General features: G+C 49.0%; 1 protein-coding gene across 3 annotated transcripts in view; it reads right to left on the reverse strand.

Moving 5' to 3' along the window:
- The window catches only part of TRAPPC9 (trafficking protein particle complex subunit 9), a 503,630-nt gene that overhangs the window by 154,534 nt on the left and 327,110 nt on the right, over positions 1–21,986 (reverse strand). For all 3 annotated transcript variants that reach the window (XM_081258084.1, XM_081258086.1, XM_081258085.1), the window contains one exon: positions 10,983–11,093. In XM_081258084.1, the coding sequence (XP_081114210.1) occupies positions 10,983–11,093 (111 nt within the window). The remainder of the gene's footprint in view (positions 1–10,982; positions 11,094–21,986) is intronic.

Raw genomic sequence — 21,986 nt, forward strand, 5'->3', positions numbered from 1 at the left:
TTAATTATCTGACAGACAGGAGGCTTTAGAGCGGAGAGACACAGGAAAGGGCTTCACTTCTTCATCTGTTCATTTTCCAAACCTCAGACAGAAAATGCTTGTGTGTTTCATTTTGAGCTTATGAAAAAGAGTTAGAACATTTCTTAATGTCTACTCATCCGTTGGGGATGAAAAGGCATGCATTTGGGGTGTAAGGTTAGATAAAAGGAAAAGATCTAATAATAATGGCTCCATCACAGAAAGTAGATAAGCAGACACCAGTGCCTTCTGATGGAGATTCTTTGCAAAGAAAAAGAAAACTATCACTGAATATGATCAAGCCTCTAGAGCTTACTACCAATTTAATAAGGAATAAAGAAAAAGAAGTCAGTCAGAGGAGCAAGGTCACCACCACCACCACAGGCACCCAACTGGCCAAATCCCCAACTGGGGGACCTGATTTAGTCAATGGACAATTGTGAGAAAAAAGAGATGCACGGGGAGCCTATAGATTAAAAACGGATGTGAGACTTATCAACCTCTTGAATTCTGATTCCAAAAAATGTTTAAAAAACATGACACCGCGGCTTCCCTGGTGGCACAGTGGTTGAGAGTCCGCCTGCTGATGCAGGGGACACAGGTTCGTGCCCCGGTCCGGGAAGATCCCACATGCCACGGAGCGGCTGGGCCTGTGAGCCATGGCCGCTGAGCCTGCGCGTCCGGAGCCTGTGTTCCGCAACGGGATAGGCCACAACAGTGAGAGGCCCGCGTACCGCAAAAAAAAAAAACACAAAAAACACACAAGAAAAAATGACACCGAGATCACTGGAAATTTAAACATCGATATTGAGGAACTGCTCATTTTAAAACATGATATGGCATTGCGGTTATGTTTTTAAAAAGAGCTCCAATGTTAACTATTAAAATATTTGCAGATGAAATGATACGTCTTCTTGGATTTGCTTCAAAATAACACAGGAAATGGGGCAGTTGGTGAGGGAGAGATGAAAAAGACTGGCCCTGAGTCACTAGTTATAGAAGCTGGGTGAGAAGTACTATTACGGCACCTCTTGTATATATTTGAATTCTCCACATAAAGTTTTTAAGTAAAAGAATGAATAACGACACACCCCCTCCCTTCGGCACCTTCGCTGAAGTGGCCCAGCGCCGAGGTGGGCATGGATGGGCTTCTTCCCCCCTGCCTATCTGACAGATGAGGCGTCAGCGTCAGAGAGTGTGAAGGACCAGCCAAGGGCGCGACCAAGGACCAGCAGAGCTGGGGTTGCAGCGCACGTCTCGGCTCGGTCCAGGGCACTTTCCTCTTCCCTCCAGATAAGATGAGACCCTTTCCCTAACACGTGGGCAGACACCTTTGGGGGCCCTGAGAGGTCTGCACGTGGGGCTTCACGGCCAGACTCTAATCCCCACGAAGGGAAAGATGAGTTCCCAGAATTTCTAGCTCCAGACCAACCGGAGCACTGTGGCTGGGGGAGACTGGGCTTGGGAGTGTGAGGGATAAGCACCAAAGAGAACACAAGACCCGTGTCACTACCCGCCGCCTCTTCCTGGTGAACTGAACCAGGAGGATAATCACCACCATGTTCCCCGATGGGGTCAGCTTAAAGCCTGCCTGAGTCAGGCTGTGAGTGGAGGCGCCCTGAGTAGGAGGGGAACACCTGTGAACGACACTCAGCACGCCCACTGCTAACTCACTCACTCATGCACATTACCTGAGCACCTACTGTGTGCCTGACAGTTGATCAAGGTGGCAGGGATGTTCAGGGCCGAGCAAGACACACACGCTGCCCTCAAAGAACCCACAGTCGAGCCCCGTGGTCCCTGCACAGCGCCACACGTTAGAGTCACCAGGGGAGATTTACAGGTCCCGATGCCCAGGTAGCACCCAACCAATCAGATCAGGATGTGGTGGGGCGGGGGGAGCCCCGTAATAACAATTCGAGGCAAAGTTTGGGAACCTCTAGTCTGGCAAGAGCGAGACGCGAGGTAGAAAATAACAAACACCATCCAAGAGTCCACGGACGCACAGAGGAGCAAGACACGGCTCCAGGGGGAGGTCGGGGAGGACCCGGTGGGCGGCTCGATCACGGCTTGAAGTCCCACAGTGCTGACCCTGCAGGCCACGTTCTGCTCTCCCATCCGTGCCGAAGGTTGAGGGACCACAGGGGGACGGCCTTGCTCTCTCTGGGCCTTCCTGTCACTTCCCAAGGGTGGTCATCTGCCTGAGATTCCTGTGGATGCACCTCCCCCGAGACCCCAGGCGTCCCGCCAACCCCGAGCTCCCAACTGCAGTGATGCCGGCCCATAACCTCGGCCCCCAGACCCAGGGGCGGCAGGTCTGCTACACCGGACACCTCAGTGTCGCCCTCTACCCTTCCGGTTACCTGGTTACCAGTTCCCTGGTCAGGCCTCGTTAACAAGCCCTCACAGTAAGTCCTCCCTGTGAAGTGGCTGTGTGGCCTCTGGCTCCTGACAGAGGAGGACCCTCTGTCCCCACGTCAGACACCGCCCAGAAGCCTGGGCAATGCGGCTCCAAGTCATAACTAAGCACTTGAGCAAAACTCCGCAGTCATCTCCCCAGAAAGGAAGCACAAGACCCCAAGCGCACGCCCTTCCCTAGGCCTGGCGGCTCGGATGGTGGGAGCCGTTCTCACAGCTGAAAATAACATTACCTGCCCGTCATGGAGCACCTGCCGGGGGTCACGTGCAGTGCTAGGCACACAGCCTGGACTAACTTTAGTACTTATAACGACCTGCAGGACAGGCATCCGTATCCCCACTTTACTTGAAAGCTCAACAAGGCCAAGCGACTCACCCAGACAGCCGAGCCAGCCAGTGGCCGAGCGAGTCCGGGCCTGGGCTCTGTGTGGCCCCAGGTCTGTGCCCGCTAGGCCTGTGTCCACGGGGTGGGCACCTGAACACCAGCCTGCAGCCAGGGAGTGGGTGCAGGGGGCACCACCTCCTGCACCAGGGAGACTCCAGTCGCTCAGGACAAGAGGCCACACAAAGCTGCCCGGCGTATGGAGCTCAAGCGAGTGACCTGGTTTTTCTTTTCTCATGAAGAGGAGAGACTCTCTCCTGTCATCTGAGTCCGCAAACTGCAGCATCTTCCAGGTATCGAATCTCTGTCACCTGGATGCTTCTCCAGGCTGAGCTCTGACCCCTCTCCTTGCTGCCTATGAATCATTAGGGGGTCCTATTGATTCTGGTGCCATTGGGTTTCTCTTAGGGTACTTGCAAAACCGCTAACTGGAAGGGATGCAGAGGGGGGTGGCGGAGACGCTGTGGCCAGGGAGTGAGGAGTCCGGCACCAGCGTCATTCTGCCCGGGGCTTGAGAAGCAAACCCGAGCCTCAGCTTCCCCATCGGGCAGCTGAAAGGACAAGAACACACCAAGGTGCTTTCTCCTGGTTTGCATAAGCTTACTTTCTGAAGGACTCTCCCACTTTCCTCCCAGTCTGAAAAAGGAACAAAGAAAATCCACAGTCTTCTGACTCAGAACGGCTGCAGAAGAGACCACAGGGCTGGGGGCACAGGCTTGTTGACCGCAGGGGGCAGGGCAGGCCACCCGTGGAAGGAGGCCATGCGCAAATTCCAGCTGCGGTTACACAGCAAAGAGCAACAACACCGGGCTCCTAACAAGGGCTTCCTTGCATGATTCAGTGAAGTGTTCGACAGAACTAAACGAGAGAAAGACACGGAGACAGTTGGTAGGAGGAGCTAGACATTTGGGGCTGGGGCTGTTCTGGGCTCGGGTAAACACCCCCAGAGGTGGGCCTGCGCGGAAATCACTGCTGACACGCTCACGGTTCCCGGGGAGGGCACCTGCACACAGGTGAACAATAGCGGGGGTAGAGGACGCACAGGCTGCTCCCCAAACCCCTCTGCGGGGAGTTACAGAAGACCAAAGTCAAAATGAGAGGAGGACGGGACCTTAGTGGTCACCTGGCTGGTCACCTCTCTGAGCCTCAGTTTCTTCATCTGCTAAATAGGGATGATGGTCATGACAGCGACCTCAAAAGACACGTTGAAGACAGAACACGCAGCACAGCAAGTAACCAATCACAAGTCACCGCTTATCACGTGATCACTCCATTTGCTCGTTCATTCCTACAGGAAACATTGCCTGAGCCTCTCAAAGGACCAGGGAAGAAGTTAAAACCTAGAGGAGGGACAAGGCTTATCTAAAGCCACTCAAGAGGCGGAAGAAGAAAAGCTAAACCAGAAACAAGTTGCCGCCGAATGCAGCGCTGTGCCACAGGCTGGGCCCCCCGCAGACCATCAAGAGAGCCCTAGAAACACAACCACGATGCCGTGGAGCACCCAGGCCTTCTCGCTCCCGCCCCAGAGCCCCGCCAGGATCCTCCAGATGTGAGGGTCTGGCCCTCCCCATGGCCCGGACGGCGTCAAGGGGAAAGTCTCAGAGCGCTGAAGCTGTACGTGCTCTGGAGCCCGTCCCTGCCCCTCTGGCTCGACAGCCATTCTAGAATGCGTGTGATACACTGTCCGCACACTTGACAGGGCTGACCTGTTCTCAGCCAGCCAGCGACGAGGCTCCCCGGCGAGGAGACGCCGGGACCAGACGTGCCAGGCCTGCCAAGCAGGCAGTGGCTGCCTGTGGGTGAGGGCGGGACACGGCGGGGGAGCCTGAAGCACGGGATGAGACAGTATCTGTTACTGTACATTCAGAGAGGTTTGTGCCTAAGTGAGGGCTGTCATGAAACGTAACTTCAATGGCTTGATAATTAAGCAAAAACACAGTAATTATCATACCTTAATCTTTCCAGTACATTTGCTGCTGGCGACACTGTATTTTCTTAAGGAAGTTCATGCCGTTTCACTCAGAAAAGCATTCTACTGTTTCTGGTCTTCTTTTGAAACTGGAGGACGGGGGGATGCCCAGTTCCGGGGACATAGCCTAAAGAAGTGTAGGTAACTCCCGTGGAGGGGTGTGGCGGCAACTGGGCAGCCCTGGGTTCCAGTTACAACTAACTGCGTGGCCCTTGGCAGGTTCGAGCTCTCTTACGCATAAGCAGAGGTGGGCACAGTGCCCACACCTTGAGGATGAGGATTAAAGGCAGAAATGCTTGTGAAAGTGGGTTCTTCTTCACACCACCCCTCGGGTAAAAATGAATGTTACTACAGGCATCTAGCTGCAAGTCTGGAGGACATTCTCAATGTCACAACCGAGGGCGTGGAGCCCCAGGAAATGCAGTCAGCACAGACCAAGCGTCACAAATTGTGTAGGCAAAAGTGAAGTTAGCTAATGGTGCTTAATTACAGAACCGATGCATCAACCAGGCCAGAAAGAGAGATGAGTCACCAATTTCCAAAGGACCTTTCACAGAAAAGATGAGGAGGGTGAAAAGGTACGTGCTACATCCATTTGCTGAAAGGTTGTATCTTAAATTATAAGATGACATAGATACCCCTAGGAAATACGGGTACAGGAGTGGTATTTCCAGTTTAAAAACTCGAAGATGCAGCCTGTGAAGAAGCCCTTGACGCCACCCCACGCACGCGCCCCTTTCCAGGGTGAGCTGCCGCTTCACCTGGGCTGCTCCCCCTTGCACTCCAGCCCCACCTCACTCCTACTCAGTGTCCTGTTCTGTATTAGCACCACTTCCTCCAGAAAGCCTTCCCAGCCCCAAGCTGGGTTTCCTCCTCTCAGCTTTGGATTCTCCTCAGCCTGTGCGACAATCCCTGCCTTTCTTCCACACCAAACGTAAGTGCAGTGAGGACAGTGAGGACCTTACCCACTAGGCTATCTCCCGGCAGGGCGTGGGACTCGCTGGCCACTCGGGAGGTGCTTGTTGAAGGAATGGATGAACACGCCCTGCGAGCGGAACACCCAGCCTGCTCCCCCGCCTCCCCAACTCCTGCCGGCCTGTACGCTTGACAATGGACTTGGGCGCTGGTCACAGCTTACCTAAGGCTGCACAGAGCAGAAAGAGGAGAAAACAGAACCTGCTTCCCCCCACCCCCTCCAGCCCATCTTTTTTTTTTCACATCTTTATTGGAGTATAATTGCTTTACAATGGTGTGTTGGTTTCTGCTGTATCACAAAGTGACTCAGCTATACATATACATGTTCCCATATCTCTTCCCTCTTGCGTCTCCCTCCCTCCCACCCTCCCTATCCCACCCCTCTAGGTGGTCACAAAACGCTGAGCTGATCTCCCTGTGCTATGCGGCTGCTTCCCACTAGCTATCTATTTTACAATTTGGTAGTGTATATATGTCCGTGCCACTCTCTCGCTTTGTCACAGCTTACCCTTCCCCTCCCCATATCCTCAAGTCCATTCTCTAGTAGGTCTGTGTCTTTGTTCCCATCTTGCCCCTAGGTTCTTCATGACCATTTTTTTGTTTGTTTTTTAGATTCCATGTATATGTGTTAGCATCTCCAGCCCATCTTAAATCGCCATTCCAAGCTCAGCCGTGGCGTCATTCAGACCTGGGTCCCACCAAGTGCCTTTGACCTCTGTACTCAGTCTGCTTGTCTATAACATGCGGACAGAAGCTCCTATGTGAGGGTACTAGGAAGACTGAGTGCCTGACCTCCTGCGAACACACGGGGCTCAGAAACTGTGGCTCCAAGGACACGTTTCTCTTGTACTTGGCACGTCTTTCTACCCGGAGGGAGGGGGAGACAGGTGCAGGTCCCCAACAGTCTAATTGGAGTTGGTCCCTCTCCTGGACTGCAGGTCACCCTTAAAAGGACGTCAAATGCCTTGTGACCCAGGATGCCAGGGCTCCGAGAAGAGCAGCATCACAGCTACGTGGATTCCAGGAATACGGCTTTTCACTGAGGGTGAGGCTGTGTCACCCCGGCAGAACCCGTGGTTCATCCACCCACTCCCCAGGGAGCAGTGGGAAGGTGGCCTGCCACGCACTGGGAGATAAAGCCAGAGTCTGAGGACCACCGCTGCCCTCACCACCGGGGAGAGCTGGCCCGCCCTGCCCTCCTCAGAGTGGCCGAGCCTGGCCGAGGGCAGCCCTCATAAGCGCCTAGGGAAGCCTGAGGTGTGGTGGGGCGGGGGGGACAGTCTTCGGGGGGCTGAGCTCAGGACTCCGGGAGGGCACAGGGCTCTAAGGAGACAGAACCTGGAGGTACGGGGACAGCAGCCCAGGACTCAAGGGGCTTCCACCTTGAGTCCACCTCGAGCTCAAGGTCCACCCACCGCAGCTTCCTCCCCCAGACCTGCTCCGTCAGACCAAAGACCTGGGCCCTCTCCACGGACGCAGAGCGTGTGTCCTAACCAGGCAAAGCTGGAGAGGTCTGGAAAGGGAAGCGCAGTGACCCCCTGCATCCCCGCGAACACTGGGATGCCCGGCGGTCACCCCTGGGTTAGCGGGGGCAGTGGGAACAGAGCCACAGCTGACTCCCCGGAAAGAACGGAGCGTCACGACCCCCGGTTTACCCCCCACCCGAAACAGCAGGATGTCCCGTCAGGCAGGAGTGGCAGGGCCGCCCCGGCCGCGGGAGTGTCGTCAGCTCCAGGCCACGAGGGGTCCTTGCTTACGCATCCTGTAGCTCCTGGAGCCTGACGCAGGCACCCCAGAGCAAGTTCTCGAAGCATCCATATTTATCGAATGAATATTTTATGAATGAATAAAGAATGTGTGAGTTAGATGCATCAAGAGATGAGAATTTAAGCAAAAAGCTTAACAGGGAAGAAGCCGGAAGCACAAGACTGAACTGTGCTTATTTGCGAACAGGGTCGTTGACATCGCTGACTTCCGTGGCTGACAGTGAGTCAAGCTTAGAACAAGCTCAGCAATTTGCAATTTTTTTAAAGCTGCATTTACGTTGGTGTCATAAGACGACCAGAAGGATGTCCTCTGGGATCCCAGGCTACATCAAAACATCTAGACAAGGCAGAGAAGGCAGACAAGGCACGGGGCGGACGGTCTCCTTCACAACTTGGGGACCAGCACGGGGCCCAGGCCGCTGCCGGTGGCCTAGAGCACCAAGGACGCAGCAGCAGCAGCCCAGGAAGGAGCCTGTCCTCACGCCCCGGAGCCAGAACACTCAGCACGGCCGCCACGGCCTCCGAGCACCACGAGCACGTGAGCCCTGCACACGCCCGCACAGCAAGAATCCCCGAGAACAAGGAGCTCTTGAGAGGGAGTGTTTCCTTCCTCTCAGGGGTTAGGCCATAAACGCCCTCCCAGTATCAGCCCCAGACAGCGAATAAATACGACTGTGCGTTTATATGTGTCATCATCAATGATGACATTAAACACCACACCCTGGCAGCAGTCTCGCCGTGGATCGGCGTGGAGACGGATAAACGGTGCGTTCATGAGTGAGTCACGAAGAGCAGTCAGAAGGCAAAAACCTGATTCATATTCAACTCCAGAGTACAAGGCTGATTGAAAGTTATAAAAAGACACGCAGAAGACACATGATATGGAACCACTTATGTCATTAAAAAAAAAACCTGAATACAGTGTTTGTTGTGGCTATAAATAAATACAATAAAGTAGTAAAGCGTGGAGTGGATGATGCCGTGGCCTCCAAGACACAGAGACTCTGGGAGGAGGAAGAGAAAGGAAGGTGGGAGTGGGGGCTGGGGGCGGGGCTGTCAGGCTTCGCTGCTTTATTTATTTATCTATCTATCTATCTATCTGTTTGTTTATTTATTTATTTATGGCTGTGTTGGGTCTTCCTTTCTGTGCGAGGGCTTTCTCTAGTTGCAGCAAGCGGGGGCCACTCTTCACCGTGGTGCACGGGCCTCTCACTGTCGCGGCCTCTCTTGTTGCGGAGCACAGGCTCCGGACGCGCAGGCTCAGCAGTTGTGGCTCACGGGCCCAGCCGCTCCGTGGCATGTGGGATCTTCCCCGACCGGGGCTCAAACCCGTGTCCCCTGCACTGGCAGGCAGACTCTCGACCACTGCGCCACCAGGGAAGCCCTTCGCTGCTTTTTCAGTTGCTTATTTTTTTCAAACATTTTCTTACGAGTTGAAAGAATTCCTCCGAGAATACTCTATAGACCCACTGGTATATCCTATAATTAACATTTTATTCTATTTGCTTTATCAACTCAGTCTGTCCATGTGCCCATCCTTCCACCCATCCAGGAATCTAGTTTTTTAGGCATTTCAAAGACTAGTGCAGATATCATACACCACCCCCAAGGCCTTCAGCAGGCAGAGTTTAACATCTGCTTACAGTTTTTCTTTTGATATAAAATCGACTCTCAGAGAAATGCACAAATCTTAAGTACACGTTGGCTAAATTTTAACAATGGCAAGCACCTATGGCGCCCACACCCAAATATCAAGTTATACAACATGGGCATCGCCTAGGAAATCCCCTTGTGCCCCTTCCTGGTCAAAGCCCATCCCAACCTCTGCAGAAGCAACCGATGCTCTGTTTCCACCATCACAGAAGAGTTTTGCTGGTTCTGGGATCTCAAATGAACGGAACCACATGGTACATGCTATTTTGGGTCAGGCTCCCCGCACTCAGCACGAGGTTCCTGAGATTCACCCATGGTGATGTATTAGGAGTTTGTCAGTATTTGTTGTTGAGTAATATCCCATGAGGAAAATGCCACCATTTGTTAATTCACTCTCCTGTAACAGACACCTGAGCTCTATTTTTTGGCTTGGAACATTCTTTATAGGTCTTTTTGTGAACATACGTTTTTAAACTTTTCTTGAATAAATAACGAGAGTTGGAACTGCTGGGCAGAGTACGTGTATGTTTAGCTTTGTAAGAAACTGCAGCAGCCTCTTCGAAAGCGGTTGCACTGTTTCACATTCCCACCCAGGCATGAACCTTCCAGCGGCTGCATGTTCCTTGTGGACACTTGACATTGCCAGTCTGTCATTTTAAGCATTTCTCACGAGTGTGTCGTGCTGCCCCACTGTGATTTAAATCTGCATTCCCTCCTCCCCACTGACCAATGGTGCTAACGTCCACTGTGTTTTTTTTTAACATTTTACTTCCTTGAGAAAGAGAGAGAGAGAGAGAGAGAGAGAGAGAGAGGAGACAGAAAGATAGAGGGAGACAGAGAAGGAGACAGAGAGGGAGAGATCTCGAGCAAATATAGCAAAACGCTGAAATCTGAGATATGGTTAGTATCTAAATACGGTTAAATCTGAGATATGGTTAGTATCTAGATATGCTAGTATCTAAATTATTTTCTGTATGTTTCAAGTATTTTGCAATTACAAATAAAAATTATATTTCACCTATATCTTACTCCAGCTATACTTCCACCTATAAGGGTATGGCCCTAACATCCAAGCTGCACTTGGGGGCACAGCTCCTGGTCTGGAGAAAGGCCCAGATGAGTGGGAGCGGGCCAGGCCCTGGGGAAGCGATCACCACCACAGCAAAGAGCTTCTTTCCAAAGTCACCGAGCTTGACCTGCCTCCGGACCTGTCCCTGTGGCCCTGGCTCTGCTCTTGGTCGGCTCTTACTTCCACCTTGGCTCCCTGCTCGCCTCTGCTGGACCAGGGCACATCCTGCGGCTGACCCTGGCCAGGGCCCACCGGGGCCACCTCTCTTTGCCCTCCAAGGGCTGAGCTCGGGTGACACAGCACCTCTTCCAGGCACCTCTGCCTGGCCTGTCTCCTGTGCCATTAATTCCTCCAAGGAACTTCCCACTGACATTGATAGGCGTCCCTCAGATCAACACCCAGTGACACCAGACACAGCTTTCTTAAGAATTTAAAAGTGAAAGGTCTTGCCCAGACGTCCAGGAGTCCTCAGAAATGGTGCCTGAAAGCATCTATAGCTGAGGTGCTGCTTCCTCGGATGGACACCATTCGTTTCTACCTTGACTTCACATTTGGCTCCAATTTGCAACCACTACCGATCCTGTCACTGAACCTGAATAAGGGCTGTGATGCCTCTGAAAGGGGGACCAGACTGCCCACCCTCTAAGGTCTCGAGGCTGGACTGTTTCAGCACCTCCCAAGCAGGGTGATGAGAGCGGGGCCGGGGGCACGTGGGGCCGTGACGACACTTACCTCTGGCCCTCGCCGGCGTGCAGGACGAGCTCGTCATTGCTCCGGGCGCTGACCGTCAGCTCGTGCTCCGTGGAGTTGAAGACGTCCAGGAGTAGGTGGCACTGCCGGGCGCTGCGGTGCAAAGACAAAGCCAAGTTCAGCATCTTCTGGCAGCCAAAAAGGAGAGTGACTCCGCTTCCCCCCATCCCCGAAGATTTTACACCACTGGAGGACACGAGAAGTATGATTTATCACAATGTCACGTACCCGGGACACAAAGGCTGACGAAGGAGACTCATTCTGAACTAACTGTGAATTCCACACAGTGGGTTTGGACAGGAGGCCCTCCTTGGTCCTGGGACACAGGCTTACAACCCAGCTGTGCCCTTTACACATTGAGTGACCTTGGGAAGGTAACTTGAGTTCTCCAAACCTCACACGGGTGACCGCTAGGACGCCTGACCCACCGGGAAAGCACTCGGCATTTAGTGTCTTTCAATAAGTGACCGCATCATGGCCCTGGATTTCTACGGGTGCCAGGCCAGGTGCTGGGCAGGGGTCCACCGAGAGCCGTGCCCATGCTGTCTGTGCACATGCCCACTGAGAGTCCTCATGGGGGCCACCCCTCACTCCCCCAGAACTGTGGGTGACACCTGGGGTCACTCACCACCCACCTGAAACCTCCTTTCCCTGGCCTCCTCTACCGCAGACAGTAACCAAACTGCAGTAACCAAGTTCCCGCCGCCCCCTTCCCCAAGGGGAGGGCCATGGAACAAAGTTCCAGCCAATAACCGGCTTCTGGAGACTTTTCATCCCAAATAAGAAGACAAGTCCTTGAGAGGGGAAGGCGCCACCCTTCCACCTCCTGACTTGCACCTACGTAGCTTCCACCTACGCCAGGAAGCTCAGGGACTCTAGGGGGCGATGGGGACGAACGCCACGGCTGCGGAGGGCAGAGTGGGGCCCTGGGAAGTGACGGCACAGACCCATAGCTACACGTGAAAAACAGAACTCCAGCCACGCACGCTGCGTGTGTGCTAGCTGCCATTTGTCAGGTCCCCATCACGGTCCAATGCTTGCCTAAAACTAACACAGCATCTCAAACACCAAGTGTCGCAGCTGGCACAGGACAGCTGATGGATAAGCGTCCGCTCATCAAAACGGGACACCCGGACCTAGGACAGGAGCAGACAGCAACAGAGGCAGCAGCCATCCTCCTTCCTGGAGGAACAGGGTAAGGAGATTTCCAGAGAAGGAAAAAAAAAAGCCTCAGAAAAGGATCTGTGCTCTGGTCTCCTTCAGCTGAGCATTTCTTCAAAACGTGACCTTCCATAGGGCATCTGCGTTATCAGGTGTGTTTCCCAAAGTGTGACAAGGGAAGATTTCACTGGTTGTTAAGCAAAGGGGAGACAGGACTCACACCCACACGTGCCGGCTGCCTGCATTGCTGATTTCATACAAAAGCCCTGCAAGGTTGTCCTCCCGAGACCCCCTGATGGAGAGGGGAGGAGAGGGAGGCTCAGGAGATGATGAAAAGTGCTGGTGATGACCGAGACTCAAGACACACAGCTAGAAATCCTGTAGTGCTCACAGCGGATGAAGACACGTATTCCGATCCAAACTGCGTCCCCTGTTCTTTCCAGAGAAGGGAACTGAGGTGGAGAGGGCGCAGTGACGTGCCCAGGGGTTCACACACGCACACACGCGCGCTCACATACACAAAGACTGACCGCATCCAAAGGCCACTGGGCATCTGTGAAATACCAGATTCTCAAAACACATACATGCACTTACTCTCAAGGGAGATGGTAAAGTAGCAGCCTGATCGTCCCGCTACGCACTACGAGATGTCGCACAACACGTCTTTAGTTGATTCTGGGTTCTGTGGGTCGGGGTGTCCTCCCCAGAGGTTCAGCACTTGGAAAAACATTCATTAGCTCTGACAGCTGCCTCCGAGAGGCCTCTTCACTCAGCTCACAGGAAAATGAGCTTTCGAGAATGAAGATCTATTCTGCCTTTGTCATAACTTGATGAAATCTTTAATCACAGCAAAATCTCTCATCAGAAAAGGAAATTCATAAAACATTTATCAGAGGCAGAAAATTGAAGTGATATTTAAAAGCAGGAAAGAAAAGATTCAAATACATGCTGTTTTCACCCACGGAATATAATTGTTAGAAAACTGCACAGGAATGAACAACACCGGAATGTAATACTTTTTTGTCCTCTGTTTTTTCTGACTCACTGTCTGAGTATGGGGGCGCCTGATCCAGTGTTTCTGTTCCTCCTAATTGTTGGCAGCATGAGATGCTGGTGGATCTTTGCTTTCTACCTATTATTCATAAATTAATTCCCTTTCCGAAACTGCAGTAGCACTGTGTGCCCACCATCATGTCATTTACTCTGTGTATCTTTCCATACCTCTTTGGATGATTCTCTTAAGTTTTAATCTGTGTTTGAGCATATAATTTACTTTTTTTTTTTTTTTTTTTTTTTTTTTTTTGTGGTATGCGGGCCTCTCAGTGTTGTGGCCTCTCCTGCTGCGGAGCACAGGCTCCGGACGTGCAGGCTCAGCGGCCATGGCTCACGGGCCCAGCCGCTCCGCGGCATGTGGGATCCTCCCGGACCGGGGCACGAACCCGTGTCCCCTGCATCAGCAGGCGGACTCTCAACCACTGCGCCACCAGGGAAGCCCTACTTTTAATTCTTATTTGCTTTTTGGTTTTATTTTTGTTTTTTTTTTTGTTTTTCTGGATCCATCTTTCTGAAGTACAGGGAAGCCCAGGAAAGCTTCCTAGAAGAACCGAGATCAGAGTAAGGCTTCAGATCCATCTGCCTGGTCGGGAGGCGGGGTGGGGTGCCCAGAAGCAGGAAAGAGTCTGGAGTAAAGTTGGAGGGAGGAGACGAGGCCGCCAGGTGGAAAGGAGAGGCACAGCCCAGGCACAGCGAACAGTGCGTGTGAAGCCACGTCTATATAGTTAGTATGCACTATTTCCTATCTAGAATTAGGACAATTAATTTTATTTATTAATTCGTGTAACAAATATAAATATCTACTGAGTACCTGTTGTGTGCCAGGTACTATTCTAAGCACTTGGGATATGGAAGTGAACAAGAGAAACAGGATCTCTGCTTTCACGGAACTCACACTCTTGTGAGGGGACAGGGCTAGGAAAGATAAGAGGAATTAAAAGTGAAAACAATTTAGTCATATTTGGTAAAACTAGGAAAAATAGGTTCAAAAAGGTTGCTAAATACAGGGTTAAGACACACATCCACACACAAAATCAATAACAACAGCATTCCTATATATCAACTAAAAACAACTACAAAATATACTTTTTAAGAAAATATATTTACAATAGTAATGTACCTAGAAAAAATCTAACAAAATATATGCAGGATGTTTATGAAAAAAATTCTAAAGTTTTATGAAATGATATTAAAGGTGATGAATAAATGCAGAGATGTATTATGTTCAAGGATAGAAAAACTCAGTATTTTTAAATAACTCACTTCTTTCCAAATGTATATAAATTTAATGCAACTCAATAAAAAATCTCAACATTGTCCTGGTTTTGGTCAAACTTGATACACTGATTCTAAAATTTATATCTAAGATCAAAGGGCCAAGAACATGCAAAACAACAACGAGGAAAATTTTTGGAAGAGATTTGGCCAACCAGATATCAAGAGTTGTCGTAAAGCTGTAAAAAATGAAGGCAGTGGGGCAGTGATAAACACATCAATGAAGGAAAAAACAGCCCAGAAGCAGATCCATGAATATAATAAGGTAATGGATATATGACCAAAGTAGCAGTGTTGATTATTAAGAAGGAGATTCAATAAACAGTGCTGGACAAATGGTTATGCAGATAGAAAGAAAATGATATCCCTACCTCACACCATAAACAAAAATAAGTTCCAAACAGACTGAATAGATAAATGTAAAAAGGAATATTTAAAATCCTGTAGAAGAAAATACAGGTGAACAACTTCTGACCTTGAAAGACAGAAAGATTTCTCAAATGAGTTTCAAGATATACAAAATATAAAGAGATCTTCAACCAGGGCACCAGAATGCACAATGAGAAAAGGACAGTCTCCTCAATAAATGATGTTGGATAAAATGGATAGTCACACAGAGAGGAATGAAACTGGACCCTTACCTCACACCATATACAAAAATCAACTCAAAATGGATTAAAGACTTAAATGTAGGATCTGAAACTGTAAAACTACTAGAAGAAAACAGGGGAAAACCTTCTTGGCATAGGTCTGGGCAATAACTTTTTGGAAATAACCCCAAAAGCACTGGCAACAAAAGCAAAAACAGATTAAGTGGGGTTGTAGCAAACTAAAAGCCTCTGCACAGCAAAGGAAACAATCAACAGAGTGAAAAGGCAACTTACAAAATGAGAAAAAATATTTGGACACAGTAGGTCTCAAAAGGGGTTAATACCCAAAATACCTAAGAAACACAAACAACTCAATAGCAATAGCAATCATCATCATCATCCAATTAAAAAGTTGGCAAGGGCTTCCCTGGTGGCGCAGTGGTTGAGAGTCCGCCTGCCGATGCAGGGGACACGGGTTCATGCCCCAGTCTGGGAGGATCCCGCATGCCGCGGAGCGGCTGGGCCCGTGAGCCATGGCCGCTGAGCCTGCGTGTCTGGAGCCTGTGCTCTGCAATAGGAGAGGCCACAACAGTGAGAGGCCCGTGTACCGCAAAAAAAAAAAAAGGTTGGCAAAAGACCTGAATAGCCATTTCTCAAGAGAAGACGTGCAGATGGCCAACAGCTATATGAAAAGGTGCATAACATCACTAATCATTGTGGAAATACAAACCAAAACCACAGTAAGATATCATCTCACACCTGTTAGAATGGCTATTAAAGAGACCAATAAGTGTTGGTGAGGATGTGGAGAAAAGGGAACTCTCACGCACCTGTGGGAAAGTAAATTGGTGCAGCTATTACAAAACAGTGTATAACTTCCTCAAAAAATTAGTAATAGAACTACCATATGATCTGGCAATCTCACTTCTGGGTATATATCCAAAGGAAATGAAATAAGTATCTCAAAGAGATAAGTGCACTCCCATATTCACTGCAGCATTATTCATAATAGCCAAAATACGGGAAAACCTAAGTGTCCATTGACAGATGAGTGAATAAAACAATCCGTCTCTCTCTCTCTCTCTCTCTCTCTCCTTCTCTCTCTCTCCCCCTTTCACACACACACACACACACACACACACACCCCATAATATTATTCAGCCATGAGAAAAAAGAAAAATCCCACCATTTGTGACATGGATGAACCCAGAGGACATTATGCTAAGTGAAATGAGCGAGACACGGAAAGACAAATACTGCATGATCTCACTTACAGGTACAATCTCAATTAGTTGAACTCATAACAGCAGAGAGCAGAATGGTGGTTAACCTGGGGTAGAGGGGTGGGGGAAAGGGGGAGAGGTTGGGCAAAGGATACAAAGTTTCAGTTACGCAGGATGAGTAAATCCTGGAGATTTAATATTCAGCATGGTGACTGTAGTTAAGAATACTGCATTGTATACTTGAAACTTGCAAAGAGAGTAGATCTTAAGTGGTCTCACTATGCACTCAAAAGGTAACTATGAGAGGTTACAGATACATTAATGAGCTTGAAATGTGAAATGAAATGAAATGTGACATGATTGTGTTAACCATTTCACAATGTATATATCACACTGTACACCTTAAATATACACAATTTTACCTCAATCAAGCTGGAAAAATAAATAACGGAAAAGACTGAAATGTTTGGCTGCACTGAAATGAAGCACTTTTTGTACAAGGAGAAACATTAAAATCAAAGCAAAGAAAAGCTGGCTGTGAAAAGGTGTTTGCAACACATAAACCTGACAAAGCATTAGAATTCTGAATTGATAAAGAACTCCTGTAAATCAATAAGAAAGAAATGATCCAATGGAAAATTGAGCAAAGAACAAGAGTGGACAATTTAAAGCAGAGGAAATCCAATGGCCAATATATAGGAACAGAGGCTCAATACAACTAGCAGTCAGAGAAATGGAGAGAAAACCCTCCAGTATGATTTCCCACCCAACCTATTGGAAATGTTTAAAATGTGCTCTAAGACCAAGTGTTGGCCAAGATGTAGATCAGCAAGGATCACGGGAATCCTCATTCAGTGCTGCTAAGGGTGTAAACTGGTACAACTCCTTCACAGGGCAGGTTGGCACAACCTGGCCAAGTAGTAGATGAGAACCCTTTGATCAAACGACTCAACTTGTAGGCATGTATCTTGGACCAACTCTCAGAGTTCAGCACAAGGATGCTTCCTAAAATGTGCACTGCAGTCTCATTTATAAAATCAAAGAACTGGGCCTCCCTGGTGGCGCAGTGGTTGAGAGTCCGCCTGCCGATGCAGGGGATACGGGTTCGTGCCCCGGTCTGGGAGGATCCCATATGCCGCGGAGCGGCTGGGCCCGTGAGCCATGGCCGCTGGGCCTGCGCATCCGGAGCCTGTGCTCCGCAACAGGAGAGGCCACAACAGTGGGAGGCCCGCATACCGCAAAAAGAAAAAGAAAAAAAAAAAAAAAAAAAAAAAAATCAAAGAACTGCTTTTAACGAAGCACAGCCAACTGGAGAGCAGATAAATAAATCTGTAACAGTCATACACTGGAAACCTATATATAAGCGAAGATGAATTAAGAACTGCAAACCTCACCACAGGTTAAGTCTCATGTTAATAAGGCTGAGTGAATAGCAAGTTGCAGGAGATAGTTACACATTTATATCAAGTGTAAAATGTTTAAAAATATTCTATATTGCTTATAATAATCAACTGTGGGGTATTAGTCACTCCTGGTGAGAGAGGAAGAGAATAGGGTCACAGAGGAGCACACAGGGTTTTAACAGTTTCATTTTTCTTTCTTTCAATTAGAAAAATAGATGCAAAAACAGCGAAATGTAAAAATTTGACAAATCTGTGTGGTTGGATAGATTATCATCCCCTTGACTTTTCTTTATATGTTGCTTATAAGATGTAAGACATGTTTTGTAAGAGGTATTTTTAAAGTCACTTAGAATGTTGTCTTAGCCGGGGTTCCCCCCGGAAAGCAGAGCCTGAGAAGAGGGCTGGAGTGGAGCAGGTGTTTGGGAAGGGGATGCTGAGGGGAGCGGTGCAGGGGCACAGGGTGCAGCGAGACCACAGGACCACGGTGCCTTACTGAGCTGGCTGCCATGTGGACTGCTGGCGCTCACCCTGCTGGTCCCTCTGAAGAGTCACGGACTGTGCCTTGAAGTGTACACCTCAGGCAGAGGAGAGGGGATTACTTCTCCACCAGCCCCCGCCCTCCCTGGTCAAACTCCCCCTGAAAGGGGGCAATTCCCCACCTCTCCACACTGTGCGGCGTGTGCACCTGTGCTGCGGCCCCGGAGGAGGCTTTCAGACATTCCAGAACTCGAGAGCTACACAGCACAGCTGAGGTGAGGTGCTGTCAAGTTACCCCTGCATAAACCTGGCTGCCACAGACATGGCTGGTGTAAAACGTGGGCTAGGACTCGAGGCAGAGAACAAGACGCCTGGCTAACAGATTTTTTTTTAATTAAGTGCATCTCCTGAAATCATAAACAGAGATTAAAAACTGACTTCAGATGTGACGGCAAAGGAGGGCCTCTCTGATGAAAGAGCATTTCATTTCAGACCCACACAACAAGAAGGCAATCATGTGAAGGTCTTGGAGGACTGCTTTCCAGAGAAAGCAGTTAAGGCCAAATCTTAAGGCATGGTGTCATCAGGGGACAGAACGAGCCAAGAGGAGAGTGGTATGAAATTAATGACAGAAGGTTTGGATTTTATTCTAAGTATGAAGGGAAGCTATCGTTAGAGTCTTAGCAGATGAGTGACATGAATTGGTTCATGTTTTTAAAAAAAATGACGAGTTCCTATTCTGGAAAAGATGCCATAAGTACAAACAATCCACTGCGTCTCTCCTACTGAACCCAACTATAAATCATACATATAATGCATGGAGCAGCTATTTGAAGATTCGAAAAGTAAACTATAGAAGGTGGATTTGGGAAGGAGATCTGAAATCGAAGTTTCTCTGAACTTCAGAGTGAGCTTCCATTTCCCTCAGTCCTACCTGTCCTAAAAGGCGGCTTGGAGGCACCCATCAGGTACAGACAGGCAGAGATCCGCGAGCTGCCTCTGTCCCGTGTCCAAGGCGTGGGAGAGGGCACCATGAAGGTGTGTTGGGGGGCCCTGTGGGCTTTTTCTTTTTTCTCCCCCGTTTCTCCCAGCCCAGCCCCTGGGCAGCACTGCTATGTGACAGTGCCACGGTGGCAGTCACGGCTGCATCGCACATACAACTCCGAGGCCAGGAAACCACCTCTCTGACCCAAGGGACTGAGGTCCCATAAGCACAGGGCCAGTCCCCATCACTTTTATTTCCCTCTCTGTCCTCTGACCAATTAGTCCCACACAGAGACACAGAGGAAGAACTCAAACCTTGGCTTTGTTGTGGGCAGACAGTGAAGGGAGGCCCCTGGACAGTGCTGGGGAGACTATGGAAAGGAGGGAGATGAAGAGAGCAATTTGCTAAAGTGGTACCTGACCTGGGCTCACTGTGGAGCAAGCACGAGGGGATGGATCCTGAGCAGCAAACCATGGGCTTTGGTAACTGAGCTCCAAGGAAGAACACTGGGCGGCCCACACAGGACTGATCCAAGGAGAACCACAGACTCTAAAACCAGAACTGCAGCACAGCCCACAGAAGACACTACGGGACCATGGTGTGGACCACCCACCAGAACAAAAATATCAGCATTCTCCGCAGGATTCAAACAAGACCCCAGCATCTCACAGCATTATAGTTGAAATGTCCATAATATAGTCTATAACTACTCAGCATAGGAAGAACCTGGGAAAAAGCCAACTTGCAAAGGAAAATAAAATCAACAGACAACAACCTCAAGATGAAAGTCTCAACAGAAAAAGACTTTAAATACATTCCGTAAAGTAAGGGCAAACACACTTGAAACAAATGAAAAGATAAAATCTCAGCAAAGAAATAGAAGATATAAAGAGGAAGCAAAGAGACACTTTAGAAAAGAAAAAACTGAACTGAAAAATTCACCAGGTAGTGAATTATCTGAGTAATTGAGGCAAAGAGTAGACATAAAATGAGAAAGGATATAAAACAAACAATACTATTGACCAACTGGATCTAACTGATGCTTAGTGAACATTCCACCCCCCAAAAAAGTAGGATATCCATACTTCTCAAGTTATAGGCAACATTTACCATAAACCATTTCTAGGCCATGATAAAAACCTCTAGCAACTTTAAAAGAGTAAAAATCACACAAGTATTTTTTTTGAACCACCCAGGAATTAAACGAATGTATTTGAAGATAGATTAATAATTTATCCAATGGAAACAGCTGAGAGAAAAAAAACGGGATAAAAACAATCTTATGAGACAAGAAAAGCTCTAAAAGTCATGTCATAGGAGTTTGAGATGAACAAAACAAAAGAAAACGCACACACAGCTGTTGAAGAAATAATGGCTGAAAATTCCCCAAATTTGGCAAATAACATAAACTTACAGATTCAGGAAGCTCAGCAAACCCCAAGCAGTATAAAATTTTTAAAATCTATGCCCAGAAACATCCTAATCAAACTAAACTTTAAAAAGCAAAAGGGAAGAAGCCATCTGAAAGCAGCCTGAGCTAATAAGGCATTTGGTACAAGGGAAACGATTCGAAGTCTGAAGATTTCTTATCAGAATACCAGTTTTGTTGCTTAATGGGTATTTAATATCTTAATGGGTATATAATATCTCTTACTTATAATAAGTAAGTCATTTAATTTCTCTGAGTCTCAGTTTCCCCAACGAGGATAAGAATGCCTATGTCATGGAATTATGAGGAGGCTCCAATGGGAAAAAAAGTGAAAGTGCTTTGTAAAACTACAAGCAGAATATTACATAAATATGAGGGGTGGTGATTATTATTAGCTTGGTTGCAGTCAGTGGAGCAGCAAAAGGGAAAGCACACAGCCCTGCCAACAAAGCAATCCCAGCTAATTACTCAGTACTGACTCAGCTAAAAGTGACTATGAGAAATTCCCACGCCAAGGTCTGAGTCTGTCTAAAAACCATGGCACCATGCCCAGAAAGTTAAGTGGGGCTCTTTCTCCCCGAGTCTGGCCAAATCCTCCCAGCCCCTGCAGGGTCCAAACATCACCGTTCCACCAATCCCAGGGGCGCGGTAAAGTGAGTAAAGACACAGCCAGACCGGTAGTGATGGCCACATACACCTTTGGCCAAACCCATGTGGTCTTTTAAAGTTCCATAAGCCTGCCTGTTATCAATCAGCCTTCTTTCCTGAAAAATTAGCAGTCAGTTTCAGGATGGAGAGCTTTCTTGTAAGTCTTAAGAAAGCCAGGGAGCTTATAAAAGCTAAAGTGACAAAAAAAAAAAAAATAGAACAAACAATCAGAATGTTCTTCGGGTGGTATCATCTCATCTTCACCTCTGCCACACAGATTATGGAGCTTCTAAATCTTGCTGAAGACTCTGACAGTAGATTTACTGTCCATTAGAACTGCGTTTCCCAAAGTGTGATGTGAGGACCACCTGAAACAGATCCCCTGGCTCTGCAGGGGACAACGGATCAGCGCCTCGGAGGTCACGTCCAGGGCTCTGGTGTCCTCCGGGCCTGGGGTTGGAAGAAGCTGAGTCTTACTGGTGAGAAAGACAAGTGGGCGGTGGTGGCACAGAGACACAGGAAACAAGCAGGGGAGGCTTCTGGAAGGAAGTGGCTCTTGCATTCGCTGAGGGACCAAAGGCTTGAGAGCAGGCCTGCAGGCGGACAGAGCAGAGCATGGAGCAGGCAGAGCATGGAGCAGACAGGGCTGGAGCAGCACGGACTGGGCAGGGAGCTTGCAGGAGTCTCCTTGGAGTGAGGAGGCGCGTGGGGCGGGGACAGGAAAAGGCAAGGCAGACAGGCT

This window comes from Mesoplodon bidens (assembly GCF_964165515.1).
Source record: "Mesoplodon bidens genome assembly, chromosome: 16".
Lineage (NCBI taxonomy): Eukaryota > Metazoa > Chordata > Mammalia > Artiodactyla > Ziphiidae > Mesoplodon > Mesoplodon bidens.